The 24253-nt window shown below is 33.6% G+C and overlaps 6 protein-coding genes across 7 annotated transcripts; 2 read left to right on the top strand and 4 right to left on the bottom strand.

Moving 5' to 3' along the window:
* Nucleotides 1-500: 500 nt before the first annotated feature.
* LOC107938878 (serine--tRNA ligase) lies at nt 501-3432 on the top strand. Its single transcript, XM_016872125.2, has 9 exons — nt 501-812; nt 893-963; nt 1058-1219; nt 1316-1421; nt 1600-1793; nt 2052-2155; nt 2238-2421; nt 2684-2863; nt 2949-3432. Exons 1-9 carry the CDS (start codon nt 680-682, stop codon nt 3156-3158), a joined length of 1344 nt encoding a protein of 447 aa, XP_016727614.1. The 5' UTR covers nt 501-679; the 3' UTR covers nt 3159-3432.
* Nucleotides 3433-5288: 1856 nt separating this feature from the next.
* LOC107938843 (K(+) efflux antiporter 3, chloroplastic) lies at nt 5289-10661 on the bottom strand. Its single transcript, XM_016872085.2, has 19 exons — nt 10297-10661; nt 9470-9859; nt 9189-9290; nt 8947-9027; nt 8650-8751; nt 8455-8532; nt 8229-8297; nt 8047-8097; nt 7854-7967; nt 7678-7779; nt 7456-7590; nt 7156-7337; nt 6943-7075; nt 6755-6829; nt 6571-6672; nt 6315-6476; nt 6057-6146; nt 5804-5965; nt 5289-5723 (listed from the first exon to the last, which is right to left on the bottom strand). The coding sequence occupies exons 1-19, from the start codon at nt 10330-10332 to the stop codon at nt 5520-5522; spliced, it is 2370 nt and encodes a 789-aa protein (XP_016727574.1). The 5' UTR covers nt 10333-10661; the 3' UTR covers nt 5289-5519.
* A 642-nt stretch (nt 10662-11303) lies between these two features.
* On the bottom strand, nt 11304-12822 carry LOC107938855 (peptide methionine sulfoxide reductase B5). Of its 2 annotated transcripts, none has more exons than XM_016872097.2 (3): nt 12133-12822; nt 11730-11886; nt 11304-11628 (listed from the first exon to the last, which is right to left on the bottom strand). In XM_016872097.2, exons 1-3 carry the CDS (start codon nt 12450-12452, stop codon nt 11470-11472), a joined length of 636 nt encoding a protein of 211 aa, XP_016727586.1. In that variant the 5' UTR covers nt 12453-12822; the 3' UTR covers nt 11304-11469. The 2 variants fall into 2 exon arrangements, with proteins under 2 accessions (XP_016727586.1, XP_040959394.1); XM_041103460.1 differs by having other exon boundaries at nt 11730-11805; nt 12133-12785.
* Nucleotides 12823-13488: 666 nt separating this feature from the next.
* LOC107938860 (BURP domain protein USPL1-like) lies at nt 13489-14045 on the bottom strand. The gene is made up of 2 exons (XM_016872101.1): nt 13611-14045; nt 13489-13560 (listed from the first exon to the last, which is right to left on the bottom strand). The coding sequence occupies exons 1-2, from the start codon at nt 14043-14045 to the stop codon at nt 13489-13491; spliced, it is 507 nt and encodes a 168-aa protein (XP_016727590.1).
* A 1677-nt stretch (nt 14046-15722) lies between these two features.
* LOC107938849 (BURP domain-containing protein BNM2A) lies at nt 15723-17501 on the bottom strand. The gene is made up of 2 exons (XM_016872094.2): nt 16788-17501; nt 15723-16710 (listed from the first exon to the last, which is right to left on the bottom strand). The coding sequence occupies exons 1-2, from the start codon at nt 16845-16847 to the stop codon at nt 15925-15927; spliced, it is 846 nt and encodes a 281-aa protein (XP_016727583.1). The 5' UTR covers nt 16848-17501; the 3' UTR covers nt 15723-15924.
* Nucleotides 17502-21412: 3911 nt separating this feature from the next.
* LOC107938861 (organ-specific protein P4) lies at nt 21413-22192 on the top strand. The gene is made up of 2 exons (XM_016872102.2): nt 21413-21702; nt 21787-22192. Exons 1-2 carry the CDS (start codon nt 21658-21660, stop codon nt 22072-22074), a joined length of 333 nt encoding a protein of 110 aa, XP_016727591.1. The 5' UTR covers nt 21413-21657; the 3' UTR covers nt 22075-22192.
* Nucleotides 22193-24253: the final 2061 nt, after the last annotated feature.

Below are 24253 nucleotides of genomic sequence, written 5' to 3'. Positions count from 1 at the left end.
AGACTTTTCATTTAAAGCACCTTGCTATTAAAATCACTGCTATGGCCTTCTCTGTTTCCACTGCCTGCACAAATCGAAAGCTTTCCTTCCCCTTCTTTTTTATAAGTTTAGTTTTTTTCCGTTGAAATAGTTTTAAACGTTGCGAGTTTGCGAACCAAAATTCAAACAACTTTCTTCTTTAATGTCTGACACTGGCCGTTAAATTGACTTGGATCTAACGTATGTTGTTCTATTCATAGATGGGCGATTGCCACTGGACCGATCGTTGAATCGTTACTTTGAGCCCAATAATTGGATTTTTAAAAAAAAACTTAACAACCAAGTAACTTAAATAAAAACTTTCGAATAGCTCAGTAACTTAAATTAAAACTTTCGATTAATTCAATGATCATTTTATAACTTTTTAAAGTTAAATAACTAAAACGTGAACTTACTAATAATTTAGTAACCTTAAATGCAGTTTACCTAATTTTTAATTCTAAAAGAAGCCCAATTCATGAGGCCATTTTTTGTGCCCAAAACGCTCAAACGATACTATCCAGAGTAAGAAAAAACCCAACCAGGAAAAAAAACAGTCACTGAATCTAGGGTTTCTCTTGGTGTTTGCCTTAAAGCTTATTCAGTCAGTGAATTAAGCTGCTTTGTGGGAAATCAAAGGAGGAAAAAAAAAGAACAAAAAATGTTGGATATCAATTTGTTCAGAGAAGAAAAGGGTCACAAGCCAGAGATCATTCGTGAATCTCAACGCCGTCGTTTCGCCAAGGTCGAAGATGTCGATGCCATCATCGACCTTGACAAAGTCTATCGTCAATGTAATTACACGCTTTCATTTCTCACGTTTCGATTTGCTTATTCTTTTATTTATTTTCTAATAATAAAATGTCTGTAACAGTGTTGTATGATCTCGAAAATCTGCGAAAAGAGTTCAACAAGATCAATAAGCAAGTTGCTCAACTTAAAATTGTGGGTTTCTTTCTCTATCTCGTTTTTTTTCTTTTAGTGATAGTTTTTTCTTCTATAATTTCATTTTTATTGTTTGAATTGGTGTGGAAAAAAGGCTAAGCAAGATGCAACGGAGACGATTGCAAAAACAGAGGAGATTAAACAGAAAATCGCTGTGAAAGATACTGAAGTTAAGGATGCTTGGGCTGTTTTGAAATCTAAATTGGAGAAAATTGGGAATCTTGTGCATGATTCGGTTCCAATCAGTGACGATGAAGTGAGTTACACTGCAAATTTTATTCATTTGGATAGTTTTTTATTGCTAAATAGTTTTAATTAGAATATTTTGACTTATTTCACTAAAATAATACAGGCAAATAATGCTGTGATTAGAACTTGGGGTGAGAAGCGGTCAGAGCCTAAGCTAAAGAATCATGTTGACCTTGTCGAGCTTCTCGGGATTGCTGATACGAAAAAGGGTAATACATTTTTTTGAGAGTGAACATGCTTTGGCTTGCGTAATGTGAATGCATTTCTTTGGGAGGAGAAAATATGAATATATGATACATTTCGTGCATGAAATCGGCTGGCAAATTGGCTTGGTTTGTTTTTATTGTTGAATCGGTTTAACTGATTACCCCACGCTTTGTACTATAGGCGCTGATGTAGCAGGAGGGAGAGGTTTCTACCTTAAAGGAGACGGTGTGCGTCTCAATCAAGCTTTGATCAATTTTGGGCTTGATTTTTTGGAGAAAAGGGGGTATACAGCATTGCAAACACCTTTCTTCATGAGGAAAGATGTTATGGCCAAGTGTGCTCAATTGGCCCAGTTCGATGAGGAACTTTACAAGGTAACATTTGCATGTTGCTTCAAAGGTCTTTTCTTTCCTTGTACCATTGAGATGCTCTTGATTCATATATGACTTAGTTCTTCTTGATACTGATTTTACTTCCTATTAAGGAATGTTCTCTTATATATTATGAAAAAGGAACAAAAAGAAGTGTTGGTTGTTTTTTAATGTTCAAAAATGTGTTCTTCATTTGGCGGTTCATTGTTGTGACTGTTATTTTCTATTCGTATAATAAGAAAGCATATCTGGTTTTGTTAGGTGACCGGTGAGGGTGATGACAAGTATCTTATTGCAACAGCCGAACAGCCCCTCTGTGCTTACCACGTGGATGATTGGATCCAGCCCTCGGAGCTACCTATAAGGTTCTAATCATGTCAAAATGATGCCTCCATTGCTATTAAAAAATTGTCTTCCTTTTTGTTTATGAAAACTGTTTTTTCCCAGGTATGCTGGATTTTCGTCTTGCTTTCGTAAAGAAGCCGGTTCACATGGCCGTGATACTTTGGGGATTTTCCGGGTTCATCAATTTGAGAAAGTGGAGCAATTCTGCATTACCAGCCCAAATGGCAATGATTCGTGGGACATGCACGAGGAAATGTTGAAGAACTCTGAGGAATTTTATCAGGAGGTAAGACATTTTTCGAATTTCTTGAACGCAAAAGATTCCCAGCCTTTCACCTAATTCCATTTCTATTTATAATTAGGAGTCTTTAAATGTCGACTTTATCTGGACCAGTGAACCTAATCAGGCTAGCTTCATAGGTTATCAATGGGCAGTCCTTGTGGTCTTAATAAGAAAACGAATCTTTGCCCTCCAACTTAAGTTGCTGTAATTTGCCTTTTATTAAAAGTTTGACTTTGCATGGATTTGTGTAAACCCCATTTTGCAGATAAAGCTACCTTATCAAATCGTCGCCATTGTTTCTGGCGCTCTTAATGATGCCGCTGCCAAGAAATATGATTTGGAAGCATGGTTTCCTGCATCTCAAACTTACAGAGAGCTGGTGTCTTGCTCGAATTGTACAGATTATCAATCAAGGCGACTAGAAATCAGATACGGGCAGAAAAAGGTAGGTCCTGTTGGTTTATCCTGTTATAGATGAGGAAATTTGTGGTTCATGCTTTGTGATTGTTTCTGTTGTTTTCGTCTTTCAGAACAATGAACAGGCAAAACAATATGTTCATCTGTTGAACTCGACTCTCACCGCAACAGAAAGGACCATGTGCTGCATACTTGAGACTTACCAGAAAGAAGATGGTGTCGAAATACCCGAAGTTTTACAACCGTACATGGGCGGGAAGTCTTTCCTGCCTTTCAAGACCAAGCCGGCACCCGAAGCTAAAGGGAAGAAATCAAAGGCCTAGTAAGGCTCAAATTGGCTAAAACTATTTTTGTTGCTCCGAAATTGTTTGTCTTTAACCTTTTCTTTATGATCGAACTTGAGTATACCATTGAATTATTTGTGGTACATTGCAAAAGATAATCCGAATCCCCGCCTTGATACTACGTTTCGAGGTGTTGTTGGAACAAGCAGAAGGTGACATTTGAGGATTTGTATAACCATTGTAGTTTTAAGTTTTAATTGAATGTTTTCTCTTTGATGTATAATAGAATGGATTTTTGTTCTTTTTTTGGTTATCTTAAAGTCTCGAATTTTTGCATTATGAATTAAAATTTGATTGCAGTTATAAATGCTTGAAAAATATGAGAAGAAAATGATTTACTAATTCTCGTAGGTTAAACATAAAGGAAAAAACAGTAAATTATTTAAATTGTCACTTTTGTTTCTCTTGAATTATATTTTAATTTTAGTCATTTATAAAATGTTATTTAAAATGTTATGTATTAGCTATTTATACTATCTTTTTATTAAGTGTTTAAAATATATTTTAAACATAATAGACTAAAATATATATATAAAAAAAACTATTTTGGGAGTTTAAAAGAAAAACCCTTTCTTTTACATGAAAGAGTTCATTTTTGGGAGAAATACAAAAATGAATGATAAAGAACCGAACTTGAATTTCTATAACTTTTACTATAAAAATATGCAAATGAAAAACCAAATTGTAATCAAACTGAAGTTTGAAGATTACATTTCCACTAGAAAATTGGCCGTTATTTTCAAAGTTGGTGCAATGAAAACCAACATTAAAGTGATAAATTTACAAACAAGCCTCTGCCCGACCCGTCAACTATGGATCATGATCATTACCTTACCACCAGCTGAGTTCAAAGGCTTCAAGGAACCTGTTTTCCAAGCCAGAATCAGCAGATAAACAACGGTCAACCTCCATTTTAGACTCTTTGCTAATAGACCCAGATTTTGTTCGAACACAAAAGCTTTTACCCAGTGCAACCCATTTCAAAGCAGAGGCCTTTACCTCCGGTGGCGGTGAAGGAGGAACGACCGGTGAAGTAGTTTCGCCGAGATGGGGAAGAATCAACATTGCAGCAGTAGGCGCCATAATTAGATATGAAATCAATGATCTTTCACTTGCTTATTTGATAAATTGACAGTCAGCTGTTTTTTAAATAAAGGGATTTGGAAGAGGCTAGGAATGAGAAAACCAGGGAAACAGTCTGTGGGCCTTTCAGTCGGTTTAAGTTTTCAATAGTATGGTGCGGGGAAAAATACGATACTAGTCCCTATGTTATACCTCAGATTGTATTTTAGTCCCTTATTTAAAATATAAACAAACTTAGGCATTAACTTTTACACATTTTATTCAATTTAGGCCCTACTCTTTTATTTGGACCATATTTGACCTTTTATTCTGTAGGAGCTAAATTGTATAAATGCGTAAATTTGTTTTTATTACTTATATTTAAAACACCATGGATTAATGAATATATTATATAGTATTGAATTTTTTTTTCAATTTAGTACTTGAGTTGGATTCAATATTCACTTTGGTACCTGAGTTTTTTCAATTTGATACCTTTTTTTTTGTTTCATGTACTTAAATTTAATTTCCATGTTCAATTTAACACCTATGTTTTATTCTTTGTCTCAATTAAATACTTAAAATTTTTTTACTAGAACATGCATGTCAAGCATTCTTTCAATCGTTTGGTCTGTTATGATAAAAAAAGAAAAGTAAAACTTAAGTACTAAATGGTATATTAATCCTTCCGCAGATTTTGACTCTATCCCTACCATAAACAATGAGCGTAAGACAAAATGGAACGTGGAAACCTTTGATTTGATTAATCTTCGGTTCACCACTACACCAACCCTTTAAGCCGTTGGTTCTCTGATACTGTTGCTGTACATACACCGACAGGGCGGGACACACGTGCTGTCGTGTTTCTCTCACTAGTTCTAAGATGATCAAAATTCCTAAATATCCCAATTTTAATTTTCAATATGTAAGTTTGATTCATCACTAAAAATGCATTAACATGATAAAAGGTGAAGCTGGTTTGTTCGAGCTTGCCGGGTCCTAGCATGATGTATACGTTCTAAATGAAAGAAAAAGGAAGAGAATGACTGAAATGAATCATTAGTCCTTTTGCATTATCTTCATTAAGTGTATACATGGGGGATGTGTAGTTTCAAAAAAGAAAAAACTGGAACTTTACCACGAAAATGCTTAACAGCCAAATGTATTTAAGTGGTTTTGGCTGAAAATAAACAAAACTTTTCACCAAAAAAATACCTTCTTCTTCAGCAACAATGTTAAATCAGTATCTATGGCAAATGTCTTCAAGCTTTGATGCTCCTAATGTTGTTGCTCATCTGCTGTCATTGGAAACCCATTCTCACTATCTATTTCTCCATACAAACTACCTCGAGACTCCGGGCCTTCAGACCGATTAAGTACACGCTTTGCTTCGGCCACTTGAAACAGGGTGACTTTATGTCTCGATGATTCATCCTTGATTGAGGTTGATAATGTCGATGCTTCAGCCTTATCGATTCTCGCCTAATCAAACAAAGTTAATCCATCCAAGATTGTAATGACATGATCTTAAAAAAACCTAGATGCATCCAAGTACCACGTACCTGCAACGGCTTCATAATATCTGGTTCTCGGTCATCGGTTTTGTTGAGTTCTTCTTGAGCTTGTAACTCCATGGAATCTCGAAAAAGCTGACGTAGAAATGTTACGTCATCGGACATGACACCAAATCCTTTCAAAAGCTTGGATCCAAGTTGTAAACTTGTCTGCACAAAATAGGATATTCGGAGTCAAGGAGCTGAAGCATGAAAGCTGAACCTTGTAATAACAATGAAGAGCAAAAGAAATTATCAGTACCTCCGTATTCTCTAAGATTGCATCTGTTGCACCGGCTTTTTTTAAATCTAAGAGATGTTTGAGGTCTTGAGCTCTTGCATAGATTGGAGCCTTCTCGAAAGCATATTTTAGTCAAAGATTAGCAATTCATTTTATCGAAAAAAGTAGAAAATGCAATAGTAGCTTATAAGTTTACATGAAATAAAGTATGAATGGATCAATAATGGCAAATGCAGCATTAATAAAGGCTACCCAGGACAAGAAAGAGCGAGCTATTACCCCGGGGAAGGCAAGTCGAAGCCTTTGAACAGCTTCAACTGTCCTCTTTTTTCCTCGGTACATAATCATGACGGCTTTCGGGGACTTGATACCAGCAGACTGCAGAACACCTGGACTTGACCCATCTCCATAAAGAATCGGGAAACCGAGCTTTCTAGACGCCTGTGAATGCAGTAACAAATATTTTCAATACCATTACCTATTGGTAATGAAATAGCGTATGTTATCATCGGTTTATATGATGAAATTTGGATACCTTCACCACAGAAGGATTGAGGTCAAAAGCAATATAATGTAATCCCATGAAGTCACCATCTATTCCAGAAGCAAGCGGAGTCGACAAAAAATTAGCAAGTATCTGCAAATAAAAACATTTTAGACTTAACTCGAGTTGCTGCCACGTGATAATAATCACTATTACTGCATGATATTTGACATACCTGGCCCATTTGGCCAAAGCCAATGATAACAATGGGTTCACTTGCATCGAAGTTCACCATCTCATCGGCATCATTCTGTGAAAATTTCTTCTTTAAGTTCACACAGATAAACTCATTTCCAAACCAAGATGATGAGAGAAAAAAATAGTCATTGATGATACTGAAATGAAATACTATTACGAACATACATCTTCATTAAACTTGTCGTCAATGAAATCAGCAGCCCTTCTTCCAACTTCATTAAGCAATGGGGTTAATGCCATTGACAGTACCACAACAATAATAAGCAGCTTATTAAGCTCAAGCGGTAGCACCCCAAGGCTGCACGAGGATGGCAAAAGACTTTATAAGCATAAAAACTGAAGTGTTTTACTTAGAGACTAGTTACTCGTCTAACAAACCTGTTAGCAAGAGAAAAAACAACGAACGCAAACTCGCCTCCTTGTGATAAAAGAAATCCTACTCTTACACTTTCCTGTAAGGTCAGTCCAACACGAGGACCGATAGCTGTAATGATCAATGTTTTGATGACAATTAAACCAGACAAGAGTGCAAGCACACTTGGCAGTTCTCGGTAAAGAAGCTGCAAAACAAAGCCGATATAAACTTGCATTAATCAAACAATATGAAGCACTGATACCAGATGCGAATAAGAAAATGGAGAGTAATAAAGGAAAATACGTACTTAAAATGATTACTACCTGCAAGTCAATTGAAGTTCCAGTAGTCACAAAAAATAACCCAAGAAGCAACCCTCTAAATGGTCGTATATCAGCTTCAATCTGTGTCCGGAAATTTGTTTCTGCCAATAATGCTCCAGCCAGAAATGCTCCGAGCTGAATAACGAAATTGAATGTAGTTATTACAAGGCTTGAAATGCATCAATCTTAAGCATTATCTGCTAATGAGAATACATATCAAACCGTATCACTGAAGCCTAACTGTTGGGTCATAAGGGAAGTCCCCGCAACTGTTAACAAGCAAAGAGCAACAAAGGCCTCCGAGCTCCTTGTTTCAGCAACAACCTGAAAATTTAAGAAACCAGGGTTATTTTTTGTTCTTTCTTTTTTGTCTCTGTTTAATAACAAACTCAACAAACCTCGAAAACTCTCCTAAGAATGTATTTTCCTCCAAGAGAAAGTATACCGAGTCCACCTAGCGCCTTTAAACTTTCTTTAGCTAGCATTGGCCAAATACTGTCCTCTATTATGTTCTGCAAAGTTGAAAAAGAGATTAAAAATGGTAGTAGATGACAGTGGCTCCCGGATACACCCGATAAGCACATGATCTACCTGGCTCTCTAGCACTGGAAGTATGACTAAGAGAGGAACAACAGCTATGTCCTGCGAACATCAAGCATAGGACCCAAATGAGGTTATTGACATCCAAATTTTGATGTCTACTTCGCATTGAATATAGAAAAATCCACGAATGGAATAAATAAGGCAAGCATGTATTGACTGTAAGTAAGAACCTGTAAAAGTAGTATCCCCAGAGTTGCTGAGCCAAATCTTGTTGGCAGCTCACCCTTCTCTGCAAGAAGCTGTATTTTATGATTGTAAGCTTACAATGCAAGATATGCTTATTGTAATGAGCACAGCACAATTTTAGCCTAACCACAACGGTTTATACGTATCTACCCAAAGTGACAAAAGTAGCAAAATGAAACAACCATTCTTAGATATCTACAAGTAGAATACCTGTAGAACAAAAGCTGAAGAAGATAGAGATAAAGCAGCACCAATCACTATGGCTTCATCAACACTTCTTATATTAACCTACAAATGTACCAACAAGGAAAATTAAGCTAAACCGGTTTACTCTAATACATAACTGCTGTTCAAAACATTCAGATACAATAATGATTAGAGAGTCAAGGATTAAAGTATTTTCACCAGGTCAGGCCCAGAGTGAAAGAGGAACTGCAAAATTTTTGTTCCAACAGCCCCATTAGGCGGAAGTTCAAATGCGGTGAAAGCAAGGGTGGACAGAAAGACCTTACAAATAGAAAGAGAAAAAAGACAATATCAATCAAGCAGTTCCATGTCTTACATGTTTTAACAACTTAACTCATTCTTGGTCATTTCCAATATAATGTTGCTCGGTTGTTTTACAAATATGAGAAGAGAATGTAAGATTTCAACCTCGATGCACAACCGGACTAAAATAGCAGTTCCCAATGATATCATTACCTGAGTTAATCCCATGCCAAAAGCAAATTTAGCAAGAGCTTTCAGGCGATCAAGTGAAAGCTCTAAACCCATTTCAAACAGCTGAAAAGGAACATGTATTAGACCAAATTAATATGCATGATAGTAACAAGGTATTCTACGAGTAATTTGCAGCTTTAGAAAGCCAAATAATATAGAAAATACCTAAAAGATGGCTATCAATCCAATAATTAAGACCAGATATGTCATGCAATTGAACTTACCAGAAAAAGTATCCCCCATTCAGACAGGACTTTGACATCTGTAAGATTTCTAATCAATGCAAATCGATTCAGTACAACCCCGGCAAAAAAGAATCCAAGTATCTGGAAGCAATTAGTATGTAATTTTTGTTAAACATTAGGGATGAAAGACTATCAACTAATAAGGATATCATCTATAGTTTCTTCTATTTTGCATATATGTAATGCCGATACATGAAATGGCAATGGGGAAAAAAAGAACAATTTGAGAGACTAATGCTACTTGAAGTGTTTATTCTTACAGGGCTTGCTCTAATGATCTTGAATGCAGGAACAACCAAGACAGTGACAGCCAAGAATGTAAGAGTATCCAATCCTAAATCATTGATGACATCAATAGCACTAGCAACTTCAACCGCTGCATAGATTCGCGACCTTCTCTGGTGGAACAGTCTATGATTGAAGAAACTAAGTCCTCTCAAATAAGATGGTGATGAAGGTAAAGAAGGTGTGCCACCAAACATATGCTTTAAAACATGAGTACAATTATTCACTCTTGCTTTTACGGATAATGGTCTAGAATGGAAAAGCATGTTATTGATATATGGCACGTAAGAAGAATGCCCAGAAAACCATGACATAGCTTGAGAGTATGCGCCACCCTGGTTCTTTCGCTTAACAAAGTCATAACCCTGCAGTAAAAGAATGGTTCAAGAATGAAATAACACAACACTCTCTAAGTAGAAACTCGAGCTCTCTAAAATCAAGTTCTTAACACATTTTGGCAGCTATTGATTTCCAAACTATTACAACACTAGGAAAATGATTGTAAAAATAGATTAAATTTGATTGTTCTTGAAATAGCAACAGATTATAAGGAAGCCAAATCAAATTAAAAGAGTTTTAACTATTTAATTAGCACAATATCCAGAACTTCAAGCTACTAAGCTTAGTCTTTGAAGATTTAGCAAAAGGCTCTAAAGGAGGGGTTCACAACATACATATAAAACATAAGGACAGTTCAAAATCCTTTTTGTAAAGCAATTTAAAGAAAGAAAAACTATAAGTTAGCACTTTAATCGTTCAAGAAAAACACAGAGAAAAATGTCAACGCCAAGAGATTACATACCTTGGGACTATGGCAACAAGATACTGATTCCAACATGGTGTTAAATGGGTTTAAAGACCAAAGACTCAAGAACCTGAAACAGACAACTTCTAAGGCATTTTCCTGATTGTTTTAATAAACTCTAAGGATTCTTGAGGAAAAAAAAAAGAAAAGAAAAGAAAAGAGAGATATGAACTCCGGCTTTTTTTTTTTTTTTTGAATTATGTCCATTTGTTACTGTTTCTTGTGTGTATTTTAAGGGGGTAAAGAAGAGAGGAGAGGAAGTGGCCACGACATGTTTAAAAGCTGTGTTTTCAGGGAGCTTGTAAAGAATTGAATTGTCCCAACCAGAAGTGTGTTTGTGAGGACTACGTAAAATATATGTTAGGTTGAAGACAAATAGGAAGTGGTTTCTATTTAGACAGGTTAGCAGTAGGGTAACATTATGTACACGTGGCGGTTATTTATAGATTATCTAAAGAAAAAAAATGTGAACATTAGATAAGGTTCAGACTTCAGATTTTTTAGCATCAAAACCTTATGGTTAAAATATGCCTATAGTCCTTGTACTTATATTTTCAGAAATTTAATCCTTTTATTTTTTAAATTTTTTAAAAATTTTAGGTTAATTATAATATTTTTTTTAATTATGTGACTATCAAGTGAGTAGTTTTTTAATTTTAAAATGTCACAACAACAAATTTAACAAAAAAAATTAAGACTAAATTCCTAATTTTTAAAAAATACCAAGACTATAACCACATTTTAACCAAATCATATTCTTCATCTCCACCTTATATCTAAGTCTGAAGATGATTACCTAATGAAATACTTTTAAAGTTTCAAGAGCTCAACCTTATGAACACAACGAAATCGAATTATCAAACAGCTAAACCATAAACATCTCTGGAATTTTTCTGAATTCTGAAACCAAGTAGCACCTGAAATAGCTAGGAAAAGAAAACTATATATCCATGAGTTCTTCATCTTTACTGATTCAAAGAAGCTCTGGAAATTTGCCCTTCTGGTAACCATATGAAACTCGAAGAAATTCGAGATTTTGCCTTCATTTCAAGGAAGCATGAAGTTCAAAAACAATAGAACCATCAAAATAGAATTTAATACAGAACTTACATACATCATTATGGACATGTTTCTATACAGAATGAATAAATAGTACCAACGTAAATGCTACTATAACCAAGAATTTGCTGGAACAAACTTGAGTGATATGCTATTAACACAATGACGTTCATTCGTCGGCGTTCGAAAACCTTCACCTCTAAAAACATGGCCTAAATGACCACCACAAGCTGCACAAGTGATTTCAGTTCTCATCCCATCAGGATCCGGCTGGTTAAACATGACACACCTCTCATCATTAGTCAAATTTACTTGAAACATATACCATTTTTGTAAGATGATACAGAGGAAAATCGAGGAAGAAAGCTCACATTTCGATTTATAGCTCCTGGGAGACCTTTATAAAAAGCAGGCCAACCACAACCAGGATTGAATTTTGTTATGGATCTGTAAAGAGGAATGTTACATCCAGCACAGTTATAAACACCATCACCAAAGAATTTGTCATATTCTCCTGTGCCTGGATACCTATACAGCATCAAAATATTGCCAGGAATTTTATCAATGGATATGGCGTTAAAAGAACATCCTTTGAATAAACTGCCTTGAAGAGATTCATGAACAAAAGCAGCTAAAAAGGACAGCTTTCTTGTTGCACATTAATCTACCAAACTCTTCTAATAAACACTATAAAAGCTCAAAATTTATTCAATTTTCCATAGAAAAAAAAAAAAGAAGTGCTGATCAACACTGGTACTAGCTTAGGAAACTTACTCAGTGCCCTTTTGTCTCAAAATTCGAAACTGTTCAGGGGAGAGAATAGCACGCCACTCTTCCTCGGATTTCTGGAGCGACCCCGGAGCTGCCATGGCCACGACTTGACTTCCACGGTATCTACGCTTGCTCTGGAGAAAGAATCTACTGGATTCTGATAAAGAAATTGAACAAGTAATAGCCTTCGGTGAAGAAAATGGAAATCTCAAGCGCCTATTACAAGGAAGAACATAATTAGCAGCGGTGGCGGTGGTAAGGAGTAGTGATTTCGGGGAAGAAGAAGAAGAAAACGGTGTCGTTTTGAGGATATGAAGCCCCATTTGTGAGAGTGAGTTGGAGATTTTTGGCGAATAAACAATGGGTAGAAGATAACGCAGAGGCGGAAAATCCTACTCCATTGATTTGATGAACACAAAATCTTCGAAACGACATGTCGTACAAGTAATTAATCGAATAATGGCAAGTCCACATTACTCTGGCTTCTTCACTCGCGCGAAACCAGCCGAGTTTCATGTTGCTTATAATGATCAAACAAGAATGTTTAGCTTGGTGTTTTCCTTCATTTTCTTAGCAACCAAACTGAAAATCTTTATGAATTATGTTAGTGGAAAAGGAGCTGAACTTGGAATTCAGTTTTGTTTAACATGCAAATTATGCCTCTTTTTCCTTGAATTCCGCCTTGGTTCCCCATTACAGGTTTTGTCCTCATTTATATAAGATTATATATTAATGTCATTTATAATTACATTTTAACCCTTCAAACTTGTATCGATAAACTATAATAGAGGTCAACTACAAATTTTTTTTATCACTCAACAATAAAAAAAATTACAAAGTGATCATTCAATTATGATTTTTTTTGTCATTTAACTATAAAAAATTAAAAAATATCAATCGACTATAATTTTTTTTGTCACGAGTTGGCTAATATAAAAATAGAAACACCCGAAAATCCAAGATAAATGAGTGGCAAAAGAAAAAATTGAATAGTTGAGTGATAATTTTATAACTTTTTATAATTGAGTGACAAAAAAATATTAATAATTAAGTGACTATTTTATAGCTTTTCATAATTAGATGACCAAAAAAGAAAAAGAAACATAATTAGATGAGCACTAATATAATTTACCCAAAATTTATCATTCATCTCAGGGTCAGTGAGTATCAACTTTGTATTAGTTTTCCACATATAGTGCATATAAAAGAGAAAGAAAAAGGCAAAGATGATTCACACTACACCAGTCAACAAGATATTGTAACACAGAGCCATGCATATGTTTTCTTTTATAAAAATATACAATAGATCTGCCATAATTGCAAGCCTCTAAAATCTGATCTCCATCAATTCCTTTCATTTCAGGATTCAGGAACATTATCAGATTTCATTATATCAAATATATATATATATATTGCAACATCGGGCAACATCTGCATGCACGACAAGACAGGGAACCAAGAAACAAACTAAAACAAGCCACAAACTTAGACCGTATAGCTGGGAACTGGTGCATCATGTCATCATCGGTTCCCTGAACCCAAATCAGATCCCCAGCCGAGCAGAAATGACACATCAGAGATTTCCCTTGCTTGTCCATCAAGTTAAGAAGTGCAGCACTAGCCGAGTCCATATGACAAACAGCAGCCGCATTGATTTTATCTTTAGGATCCTCACCCACTATCGAAACCTTAAAAACCCTAGTCTCGCTCAATTCCTCATCGTATTGACAGAAAAACACAGCGTAAGGGTACAGCATAGGGTGGCAAGCTACTTTCCTCGAAGATTTAATCTCTTTAGAAGATTCCAAATCCTTGTAATTTTGCAATGAAGATGTAGACATGGTGGGGTGGGTGGTAGTAATGAACTTGGTTTCTTGAGGGGCAACTTTAAAAGCACCACTAACAAAATCCACCATGGATTGCAAGGAAGTAGCACAGGTCTTGGTTTCACCTTTAGCTGATGATAGTTTGTAATGTTAGTAATCCCTGGTGCATTTTCACATTTTTGCGAGCGTGTCCGCCATGGATTTGGCTAACGAAGAGCCTGGTGCGATCGAAAATAGTTGCAGGATTTGAGGGAGTTTTGATGACGAGAAAGGGATGGAATCGGCAATTTTCTTTGAAAAGAAAGGGGATATTGAAGGGTCTTTGTTAGGGAAAAAGATTGGTAATATTTTCCCTGTGTCGAAATTGTTATGCAATTCATCGAAGGTGAATAATCCACCCTTTTAATTCTCCATATTCTCATGAGAATGGTCTTTAAGGGAGTATTTAGCTACAAGTCCTTGAAGAACAGAAGCTTTTTCTGCCGGTGACCCAATGTTCACCGTCTTATGAAAGTCGGAGATGGTGAATTTGCCGTCGAGGTCCTTTGGATTTACCAGTGTAACTGGCTTAACGTCCCTAGCTCCATTGATGCCATGGCCACACTGCACATAAATAAAAGAGGTAATTTAAAGGAATCAGAGCTATAAAATGGCTAAAAGTTTTGATATAGCTTACGAGTAAAAGCAAAAGACAGGAGAAAAGGAGAAAAGGAGGCATTGAATGAATTGGGCCATCTTTTAACAATATGCTCTTTGCTTGAACTGACTGTACTGGGTTGCTCTAAGCTCGTCTATTTATAGGAGAAAAAGGGAGAACGAAATTTACAATAGTGTCCACTTCTTGCATGGCCAATGCAATCATGCAGTCAATAAAACAAAATATCCTATCCAATATTATCATAAATTATAGATTAAATCTTAACTCAATTGATATAATTATTATTACTCAATAAAACAACTATTTTTTTATTTAATCTTAATTATAGGGATTATTTTATATTTTTTAAGTAAATAAGACTAAATACAATTCGACGTTTATTATAATAATCTTTATAATACTTTTACCCATCAAAACATCTACATTTTAAGTGTTGGTTCTGGGGGGGTCAAGTATCGGTACAAGCCCATAGATGACAATTTTGAATCTGTATTTTTTTTGAAATGGCTAACCAATGCTTGAAATATGGTTGCATATTGCTCTTGTTTTAAAAAGTTCTTTCAATTTGATTGGGCTTCGTTATGCAAGCCTATGCTTATGGCTCAGTTGGGCCTTATTGTCTAATTCTTCAATGTCAACTAATAAGGTTGCATTGAAGTCCAACAATGTTATTATGTTTTAGTTACTCAATTTTAAAATATTACAAAATAATTATTGAACTATTTAAAAGTTTTTATTTAAGTCATTGGACTGTTAAAACCGTGGTTGTATGGGCTTCTCTATTCGCACCTTTTGTACCAATCAAAAGCTCTCATTTCTCTTCTTTTTTATAGTTTAGTTTTTTTTTTCTTCATAAAATAACTTTAAACATCATGAATCTGTGAACCAAAATCCAAACAATTTTCTTCTTCGATCTCTGATATTGATCGTCAGGTTGGCTTGGATTTAAGATATATTATTCTACTTGTCAATGGGTACTGATCCGCTATACTAATTGTTGAATCGTCGCTTATAGTTTACTAGCCACACTTTTAGAAAAAAAATTTAACCGTTTGAAATTGAGTGACTGAAATGTAAACTTACTAATAATTACTGCCACGCAAAAAAAAAAACTGAATTTATTATTTTATTGCTGGTACGTACACAAACAGGGAGGCTAATTGAACTCGTTTATTCCATTTATGGCGTGGTTCTAAATCACTGAGCCAACTCGGACATGGTGTTATATATTAACATTCATATATCTCATACAATAACATTACAAATAACATCACATGAAATATGATATCTACTGAATTTTTCTCCACATATTCAAGCAGGCAAAGCCACCCATACAAGATTATCCGCTGGGAAAACATGGCACACAGGGGAAGAGCCGGGCTTGATTTTCAGCAGTTGGAACGACACATGATCGACGTCCCATCGAGACGTATCCATATGACAAGCAGCCAGAGCTCGAACCCGATCACCATTCTCGGCACCAAGCAAAACCTTAAACAACCTGGTTTCACTCTTTGGTGTATTGTGACAATAAAACACTGCATAAGGATATGGCAAAGTGTGACATGCAACCATTTTTGTAGACCGAATCCGTTCAGGCACGGCCAAGATCGTATAGTTTCGGAAAGGAACCGTCGGGTTTCCAACAAAAGTCGTGGTGAAAACTTGAAGTTGAGCTTTCTTGCCGAGCAAGGAACTGGCGTAATCGAGCATCGATTCGAGAGAAGTAGCGCAAAACCGTAACTCGTCTTCGAGGGGTTCGAGTTCGCATTGTTTGATCGTGTATTCGATAGCTTTGGCTTGATCCGAGTCTTTTGAGAATCGGAAAAAATCAATGATTTGTGCGATTTTTGCCGATGAAAAAGGGATTGAGTTAGCTTCTTCTCTAGAAAGTAAATGAGGTGAAGTTGAAGGGTCTTTGTTGGTGAGATAAATAGCCATTGTTTTACCAACTTTAAGATCTTCCATCTTGAAGAAAATTTTACCCGAAGGATCTATACGGTCGCCATCGATGGAACTTGCAGCCTGTCGCAAATAATTCAAGCCGATCGAACCTTCTTCCACATGATGTCTTCGAACATTTCTGCCTTGTCCTAACTGCAATAAAAAATGTTTCAAAGTTTAAACTCGAAACTAAAACAAACACGAAAAAATATATATATATTGTTGAGTACCATGAAAGCAAGAAGAAGAACAGAAGAGAAGATACAACAAGAAGCAAAACCAGAACCCATGTTTCAGCTTTTGGAACTCAGCTTTGTTTTGGGGTTTACTGACAAACGACCAATATTATATTTTCAATTGAAATAATGTACTTTTTAACCAATAAAATATGTGCACCACCATATAGATATCAAGTTTAGAGAAAAATAATCGTGGTCAAAAATATTATGTCATTCGGCATATTGTCTGGTTTGTTGGCTTTTATGTCTACACCAAATACACCATTTGATTCGAAAAAATCACTAGCTTTCACCGAGTAAAACTGATGATAAAAACCAGGGGCTATAGCTAAAAAACAGAAAAGATGATGTTTAGGGTGCGGTGATGGTGGTGGGTTTAGAAAACAGAAATTATGTAGAGGGTTGACTATACCAATGGAGAATCCTCCCATGAAAATAGAAATTAAATTATAATTTTTATGATAATTAAAATATAATTTTATTATTTAAATAATTTATAATTTTATAAATTTTAAAAAATTAAATTAAAATTTTATATTTTTAATAGAGTCAAAAATATAATTTTATTTTTATTAATTTAAAATTTCATTTTAAATAATCTAAATAAAAGATATTTTCATTTTAGAGAACGTACACTACTAGCGAGTATCCAAGTGCAGAGAACGTACTCAAAATGAAAATATATGCATGTTTCCACGAGATTACAATATCCATATACCACTTAAATGTTGTTAAATTTTCTTCAGTGTAATGATTAAAGTAAAGCATCATCAAAAGCTGGTCACATGCTGTTTGAAATAGTGCAGGTGAAATTCAAAAATCTTTTAACGGGTCAGAAAAATATAATTTTATTATCTATTAATTTATAATTTTATTATTTTTAAAGAGATTAAATAGATTTTCTTTATATATTTTGAGGATTAAAACATAATTTCACTATATATTAACTTTTAATTTAATTATTTAAGAGAGACTTTAATTACCATTTTTTTTCATTTTGGGGGAGGCCCTTCTCTGCTCCTTAAATTCATCGTTGTCGAGGTGATGTCAGCTATCTTCAAATATTTTTTATTACCAAAATGTAATTTTATTATATGTTAAATTTTAATTAAGAGAAGATTTAATTACAATTTTTTTAAAGGGTCAAGACTCTTGTTTACCCTTTAAATTTGTCATTATCAAGGTAACAAATGCAAGCTATCATGAAATACCCAATTAATAGACCATAAAATTTGAGGATCAAAATATAATTTTACCATATGAGATTTTAATTGTAAATTTTTCTATTTTGAGGATGACCGATATCCTTGCCTACCCTTATACTTTTTATTTAAAAAAAAAACCTTCACATCAGATTACAAATGTTGAAATTTAAATCCGAACAAAATCTTTCAGTTTTTACACATTACATAATATATTATCATCCACATAACATGGAAAATAGACCCTTATACCTTTTTTTCTTTTCCTAAAGTTGACAAATGTGAATGATTGACCTTTCTTTTTAGACTCTATGAAAGTGATCTTATCACTCCCTTGACAAAAAGCAGCCAATGAAACATTGACTAATGGGATTAAGTGATAAAAAATTGAAACTTTATGAAATTAAACAGGAGGGGGGGTGTCATGATTCATGGACTATTAATTTTCTTCATTAAAGGTCCTCATAATGCTTTTAAAAAACCTTTTGCTGTAATTACTTAGCTTTTTTTTTTTCCTTGTTAGTGAAGCAAACCAAATGAAGAAAATTATTGTTACACTGTTGGGATTAAGAGTTAAAAGAATTGGTAAAAACACCTCTCTTGATTTTGATATCGAAACAAATTGGTCACTTTAAAAGAATTGAAGAAATTTGATCGTTGTCAAATTCGAAAGTGAGTAACTATAAAGACAATTAATCATAATATTATTAATATTTTTCGCTAATTATATATATGTATATATAAAATTTTGAGGGCTGAATTTATTATTATACCAATTAAAATTATGCACAATTAGCAAAAAAAAACATTAACAATGTCGTTAATTATCTTAATTATTTATTTTTGAAATTGATAGAGAAGAGTTACCAATTCACTTAATATCGAAATTGAAAGGGATTAGAAAGAATTTCTCACGTAAAGAATTCTATCAATAAAGCAAAATAAGGAGAAAAAAAATGAAATTTCAAAAGAGTGCAACCAAAGCTTACATGTTTGATATGCAAATGAAAGTTGACTTTGGCACATATGGCCAAGACAGTGATCATGTGCCCAGCAAATCATAGCATAAGAGCCATAATAAAAATGTAAAAGAAAAGGAAAATTAGACCAAAACCATATGATGAAAATAAATAAAAATAAAGATGCTGTGCATGAACCAAATGGGAACCAAGAAAAATACAACCAGACAAGCTCTTTTGCTAAGCACCAAATAGACAATTGTGCATGAAGTTGACTTTAGAGCCAACTTAGAGTTGTCACGGGGTCTCAAACTCTATCTAGAATTCGGGATCGAGATTTAATCATATATAATGATATATTTTGATATTTTTAGAAGAATTAAATTAAAATTTTATTAATTTTAAAGGATGAAACTATAATTTTTTCATTTTACCTTGGTCAGCTGATAATCAACAATAGGATCATGCAAAAGTATATGAGAATATATATATCTATATATAGAGAGACATATGCATGATTAAAACAAGAACAAATCACTAATAAAGATGTAAAAATCTTTGAATTAAAACACTTTTTTTTGTACAAATCTTTGAATTAAAACACTTTTTTTTTATGTTGTATCTTACCAAACTACTGTTAATAAATACAGGGTAGGCTATGTTTCACATGTTGATAGGGCATTAAATGAGCAAAGGTAATGTTTTCAATTAAGTCCTTCTAATCAAATATTTGTCTTATAATGAGAGGTCAACTTTCAACAGAAATTTATTTTTAAAAGCTTATAAGTATTTTCATGGTAGGTGAGCATTACTTTGCATTGCATCATTGCTGACCGGAAAATTTTGTATCTAGGTAAAATTTTCATAAAGGCCCTGTATTAGGTGTCAAATTACATTTTACCTCCGTTATTCAAAAAATGAGAAAATTAGCTTCTATACATTAGACCAAAGAGCAAATTGGGTCAATTCTATTAAAAACTGGCATGGCTAATAAAATAACAAAACAATACCTTATACTGACGTATATAGACCAGTTTTTAACAATAAAAATTGATAAATTTTTTACTAAATGACCAATTTATTCTTTATCTAATGTATAGGGACTAATTCGCCTATTTTTTTAGTCGAGAGGACAAAATGCAATCCAGCTCTTAATACAAGGGCCTCTATTGTAGTTTTACCATAAATATATATATGTGTGTTAAAATTGATCTCCATGTTTTTGCAGCTAAGTATGTTGGTTTTGAGAGTCAACTTAAGAACTCAATGGTCCTGAATTTGTTCACCATTTAAGATTAAATGATAGGAAAATGACTGAAGGCTGTGCATGAAAAGGACCTTACATCAACTGTTGATAATAAAAAAAACCCAACCATGTTTGCTGAGGCATCAGCCATTACATGTTGCTGAAATGATTAATTAATTTATTTTTCTTTTAAGACAAATGCCCATTTGGTTAAGTCAACCAAACACTAAAAAGGGACTTTTGCTGCTTACTTAAATTAGTGTTTGGTACATCATCACTACCTCTAAATTGTATAGCATGATAGTGATAATGTTCCACTTACAGACCCCATTTCTAAACTCTATCCATTTGCCATAAAGTGAGTATTATTACAACCTTGTTTGCTGTTGGGAGCATATATTCTGTACAGATTTGCAGATATTACTTAATTTAATCAAGTACAACTGGTGACAAATGAGATTCCAGTTCTAGATATAGAGTTTTAAAAACAAGAAAAATCTGATAGGATTTGAGGGGAAAAAAGAAGAAGAAGAAGAGATTTTGAAACTTTGGATATCTTATCAGCTTTGTCTTTGTTTTTGGACCTCTAAAAAAGGTTAGTGCTTTTAGGTTTCATTAGTTCCTCTCCCACCATATATACAAATTTCAACTATGCTTCCCATTAAAACGTGTTGAACATTGTCTACCACTGAAAGTGACAGAAATTGGTAAAAAGAATAACATTTTAAAATCTAATTGTTGAGAGACACCAACTCTTTTCGAATAAATTTTTAAAGTATGGTCCGTTAGACAGTTGGCTGAATTTCTACATAATGATCTATATGCTATGGGTTTGGAATTCAAACCTTAAGAGGTAGGGACGAAAGCAAACGCCCTAACCCCACTTAAAATGGGAAATTATTAACTTCACCTTTACTACCGAGCACGCAGCATACACATTTTTCTACCATCATGAAAAAGTATGATATTAACTATTGTTAGGGAATTTAATCGACTGCTTAACAAATGATATTCTAAAAATTTCTTTAAAAAAGAATGAATCCAGTTTAAAAGATTTAAAAGTAATCTCACACAGTCCAATCCTTAACTACTAGATGTGCCAATTTTTTTCCCATAGGTCAAAGCAGATTCAATCTCTCATTCTTGTGTCATGTCAAGGAGAGAGGTGATGAAACCCCTGAAAATGTTGCCATTGGACTCTAAAAACTTGGGGCTCTATATTATATTATATTAAACTTTACATCAAATAGTCCCTGACCGACAGATTCACAACAAATTATCATGCAAAGATAATTTTATTAAAAAAAATACTATTTATTTAATTGATTGTTGAATAAAACAGTGAACCAAAAAAAAAGGTTATAATAATCACTTCCTTGTCCCTTTACCTAATACCCCTATAAAATGGGTTACTGAATTGCAAAGCTTTACAATACAAAATAGCAAAAAAGATAATGAAGACTTTCATTGCTATCCTTATTTTCTGCTTTCTTCTCCTGGTATAGTTTATATTTTTTTTCAATCAAAATATTCAATAAAAATCGTTTTTTTTGGGGGTTTATTAATTATGTTTTTTTGGACAGTTTGCAAATCTCAACCATGCAAGAAAAGAACCAGGGGAATACTGGAGAAGTGTGATGAAAGATCAACCTATGCCTGAAGCAATCAAAGGGTTATTACATGAAGATGAAACAGGTTCGGGTTCGGGTGCGGAGATGAAAATGAAGCAGTTCGTTAAAGATTTCGACAGCCGGCATAGTCTTATAATTTATCATAACAGTCCGGAATCTAAACAAGAAGACACGACACATGCTAAGGATGTTAAACACACGAAGGACCAGAAACAAGATAAATCAGATAGAAAGAACTAGAAAAAAGAAAAAAACAAGAGCTTGTATTAATGGAGGTTTTTTCTTTTGTCTGATATGTAAGCAGCTAGTAGTATTTTTAGAGTTTATATATATATACAGTCAGAAATACTAGCTGATATTTATTGGGATTAAATTTTAAAGATGGATTATGAATATCGAGCTAGTTTCATTCTTAAAACAGAATTTACAGAAATGGAGGCTTTAGTCAGTGAAAGTACTCATGAGGCTTAAATTATATTTTGTTTTTTTACTAATAAATAGGCAAATTTATCCATTTTCTACCCAACAAAACAACTTCACAGTGCCACGTACATTAATCTTTTAAGTATAAAAAATGAAATAAAATCTAATTCTTAATATAAAAAGAGTCTAAAACGCTGCCATAAACTTGAAAATTCACATTAATTCTTATCAAGTTTTGGGCTATAAATACCTACTGTTTTGAATCAATATGGGTCAACCAAAATTTGAGTTTTGGGTCCATTTTAATTTTATATTATAAATAGATTAAAATTAATTTATTCCTGATGAAAATCAAATTATGGAATAAAATAAAAATGGACCAACAAGGGTTTCAAAAGCAGACCAGATAGCGTGCTCCTTTGGTCACTTATGAATTGAATGATTAAGCATCTTCTGTAACCTGCAATTCAATCTCTACCGCACATGAACTGATAGATATTGTTCATTGTTAGGCTGTCAATTCTTTTGCAGAAAATGAGAATTACAAGACATGTTCCTTAATCTCTTTTGTCCTTGTTGATGATTAAAATTTGTGATTCCTAGTAGCACCCAGCTTTTCATTCTTCAGACAAAAACAATACGAGGTATAAATTCCCTTGCTCCTGTTTTCCTTTTAAATTACGAATAAATCATTATAAGTATGGAGAATTTACGCATTTATATAACGCGTCACTCAAACTCGAAATTTTTTTACGGGTAAATTAGGAATTTTATTTATGATCGGAATTATGTTATATATTTTCATAAGAGTTAAAATATAATGTTATTGTTGTATTAGTTTATATTTTTACAACTTTTAGGCTTATATCAAAATTTTATTATTTTTGAAGAACCAAATTATAATTCTACCATGTATTAAGTTATAAATTTTAAGGGATTTAAAACTAAAAGTTTCAATTTTAGGAGGGTCAAACCTTGACCTCAAAGGTCTCGACTCTCAACATTGCTATTGAACTAAGATCAACATATGCTATTATTCCTTATATTATGCATAAGTTGTAAGTTTAGCCTTTATAATTTAATCTGATCAATTTTAATTTTTGTATTTTTTAATTTTAAAATTTTAATTTTGACTCAAACGATAGCAGTTAAATTTGTCTAGTTAAATTATGTTCTTAGTCTTGTACTATGCAAAAACTTGTAGATTTAGTCCCATCTTCTCCAAATTGATCATTCTTAGTCCTTATAGAATTTCGAATTTTTATTCGTAACGCAAACAACACCCATTAAATCCATTAACTGACTTCTTTGGTGAGTAATATGTAAAAATAACAAGCTCGCATGGGGCAAAGTCAAAAAAAATTTTGAGGGGTTAGAATTAAGTTGTATATTTTTATGGTTTAAATACAATTTCACTATTTTAATAGCCTATATCTTGATGATTTTTTTTAAGGACTAAATCAAAATTTTATCATTTTTGGGAGTCAAAGTGCATTTTTACCTTATATTAACTTAAAATTTTATAAATTATGAAGGGCTAAAAGTTAAATTTTCTAGCCCCCCCTCCCAAACCAACCTCGTGACAACACCCTTGAGCTAATATGACATTTACACAAGATAATATGTTTGTCACATAAGATATTGGAAATAACAATAAAAGCTACACTTAATTAAATGCCGAAATTTTAAAATTTAAAAAACAAAAAGATCAAAAATTGTACAATTCATACATAGTATAGGGACTAATCATGAAATTTAACCAATTATAAAACATCATTTTCTAACCTATAACACAATCCGTACTATACAAGGTAGATATTGATCATTCATGGTGGGATGATACAAAACAAAACAAGCCCTTTATAGTTCATATTATGGTGTTTTTTTGTATGAGGTCATTGTCTTTGCGGAATTTTCTTACATTCTTTAGTAGTGGTGGCCATTTTGATCAAGTTGTGGGACAACATAATTGGTGTCTTTGTATAGTGGTTGCCAG

This window comes from Gossypium hirsutum, chromosome A03 (genome assembly GCF_007990345.1).
Source record: "Gossypium hirsutum isolate 1008001.06 chromosome A03, Gossypium_hirsutum_v2.1, whole genome shotgun sequence".
Lineage (NCBI taxonomy): Eukaryota > Viridiplantae > Streptophyta > Magnoliopsida > Malvales > Malvaceae > Gossypium > Gossypium hirsutum.
This window is presented reverse-complemented; position numbering and strand designations above follow the sequence as displayed.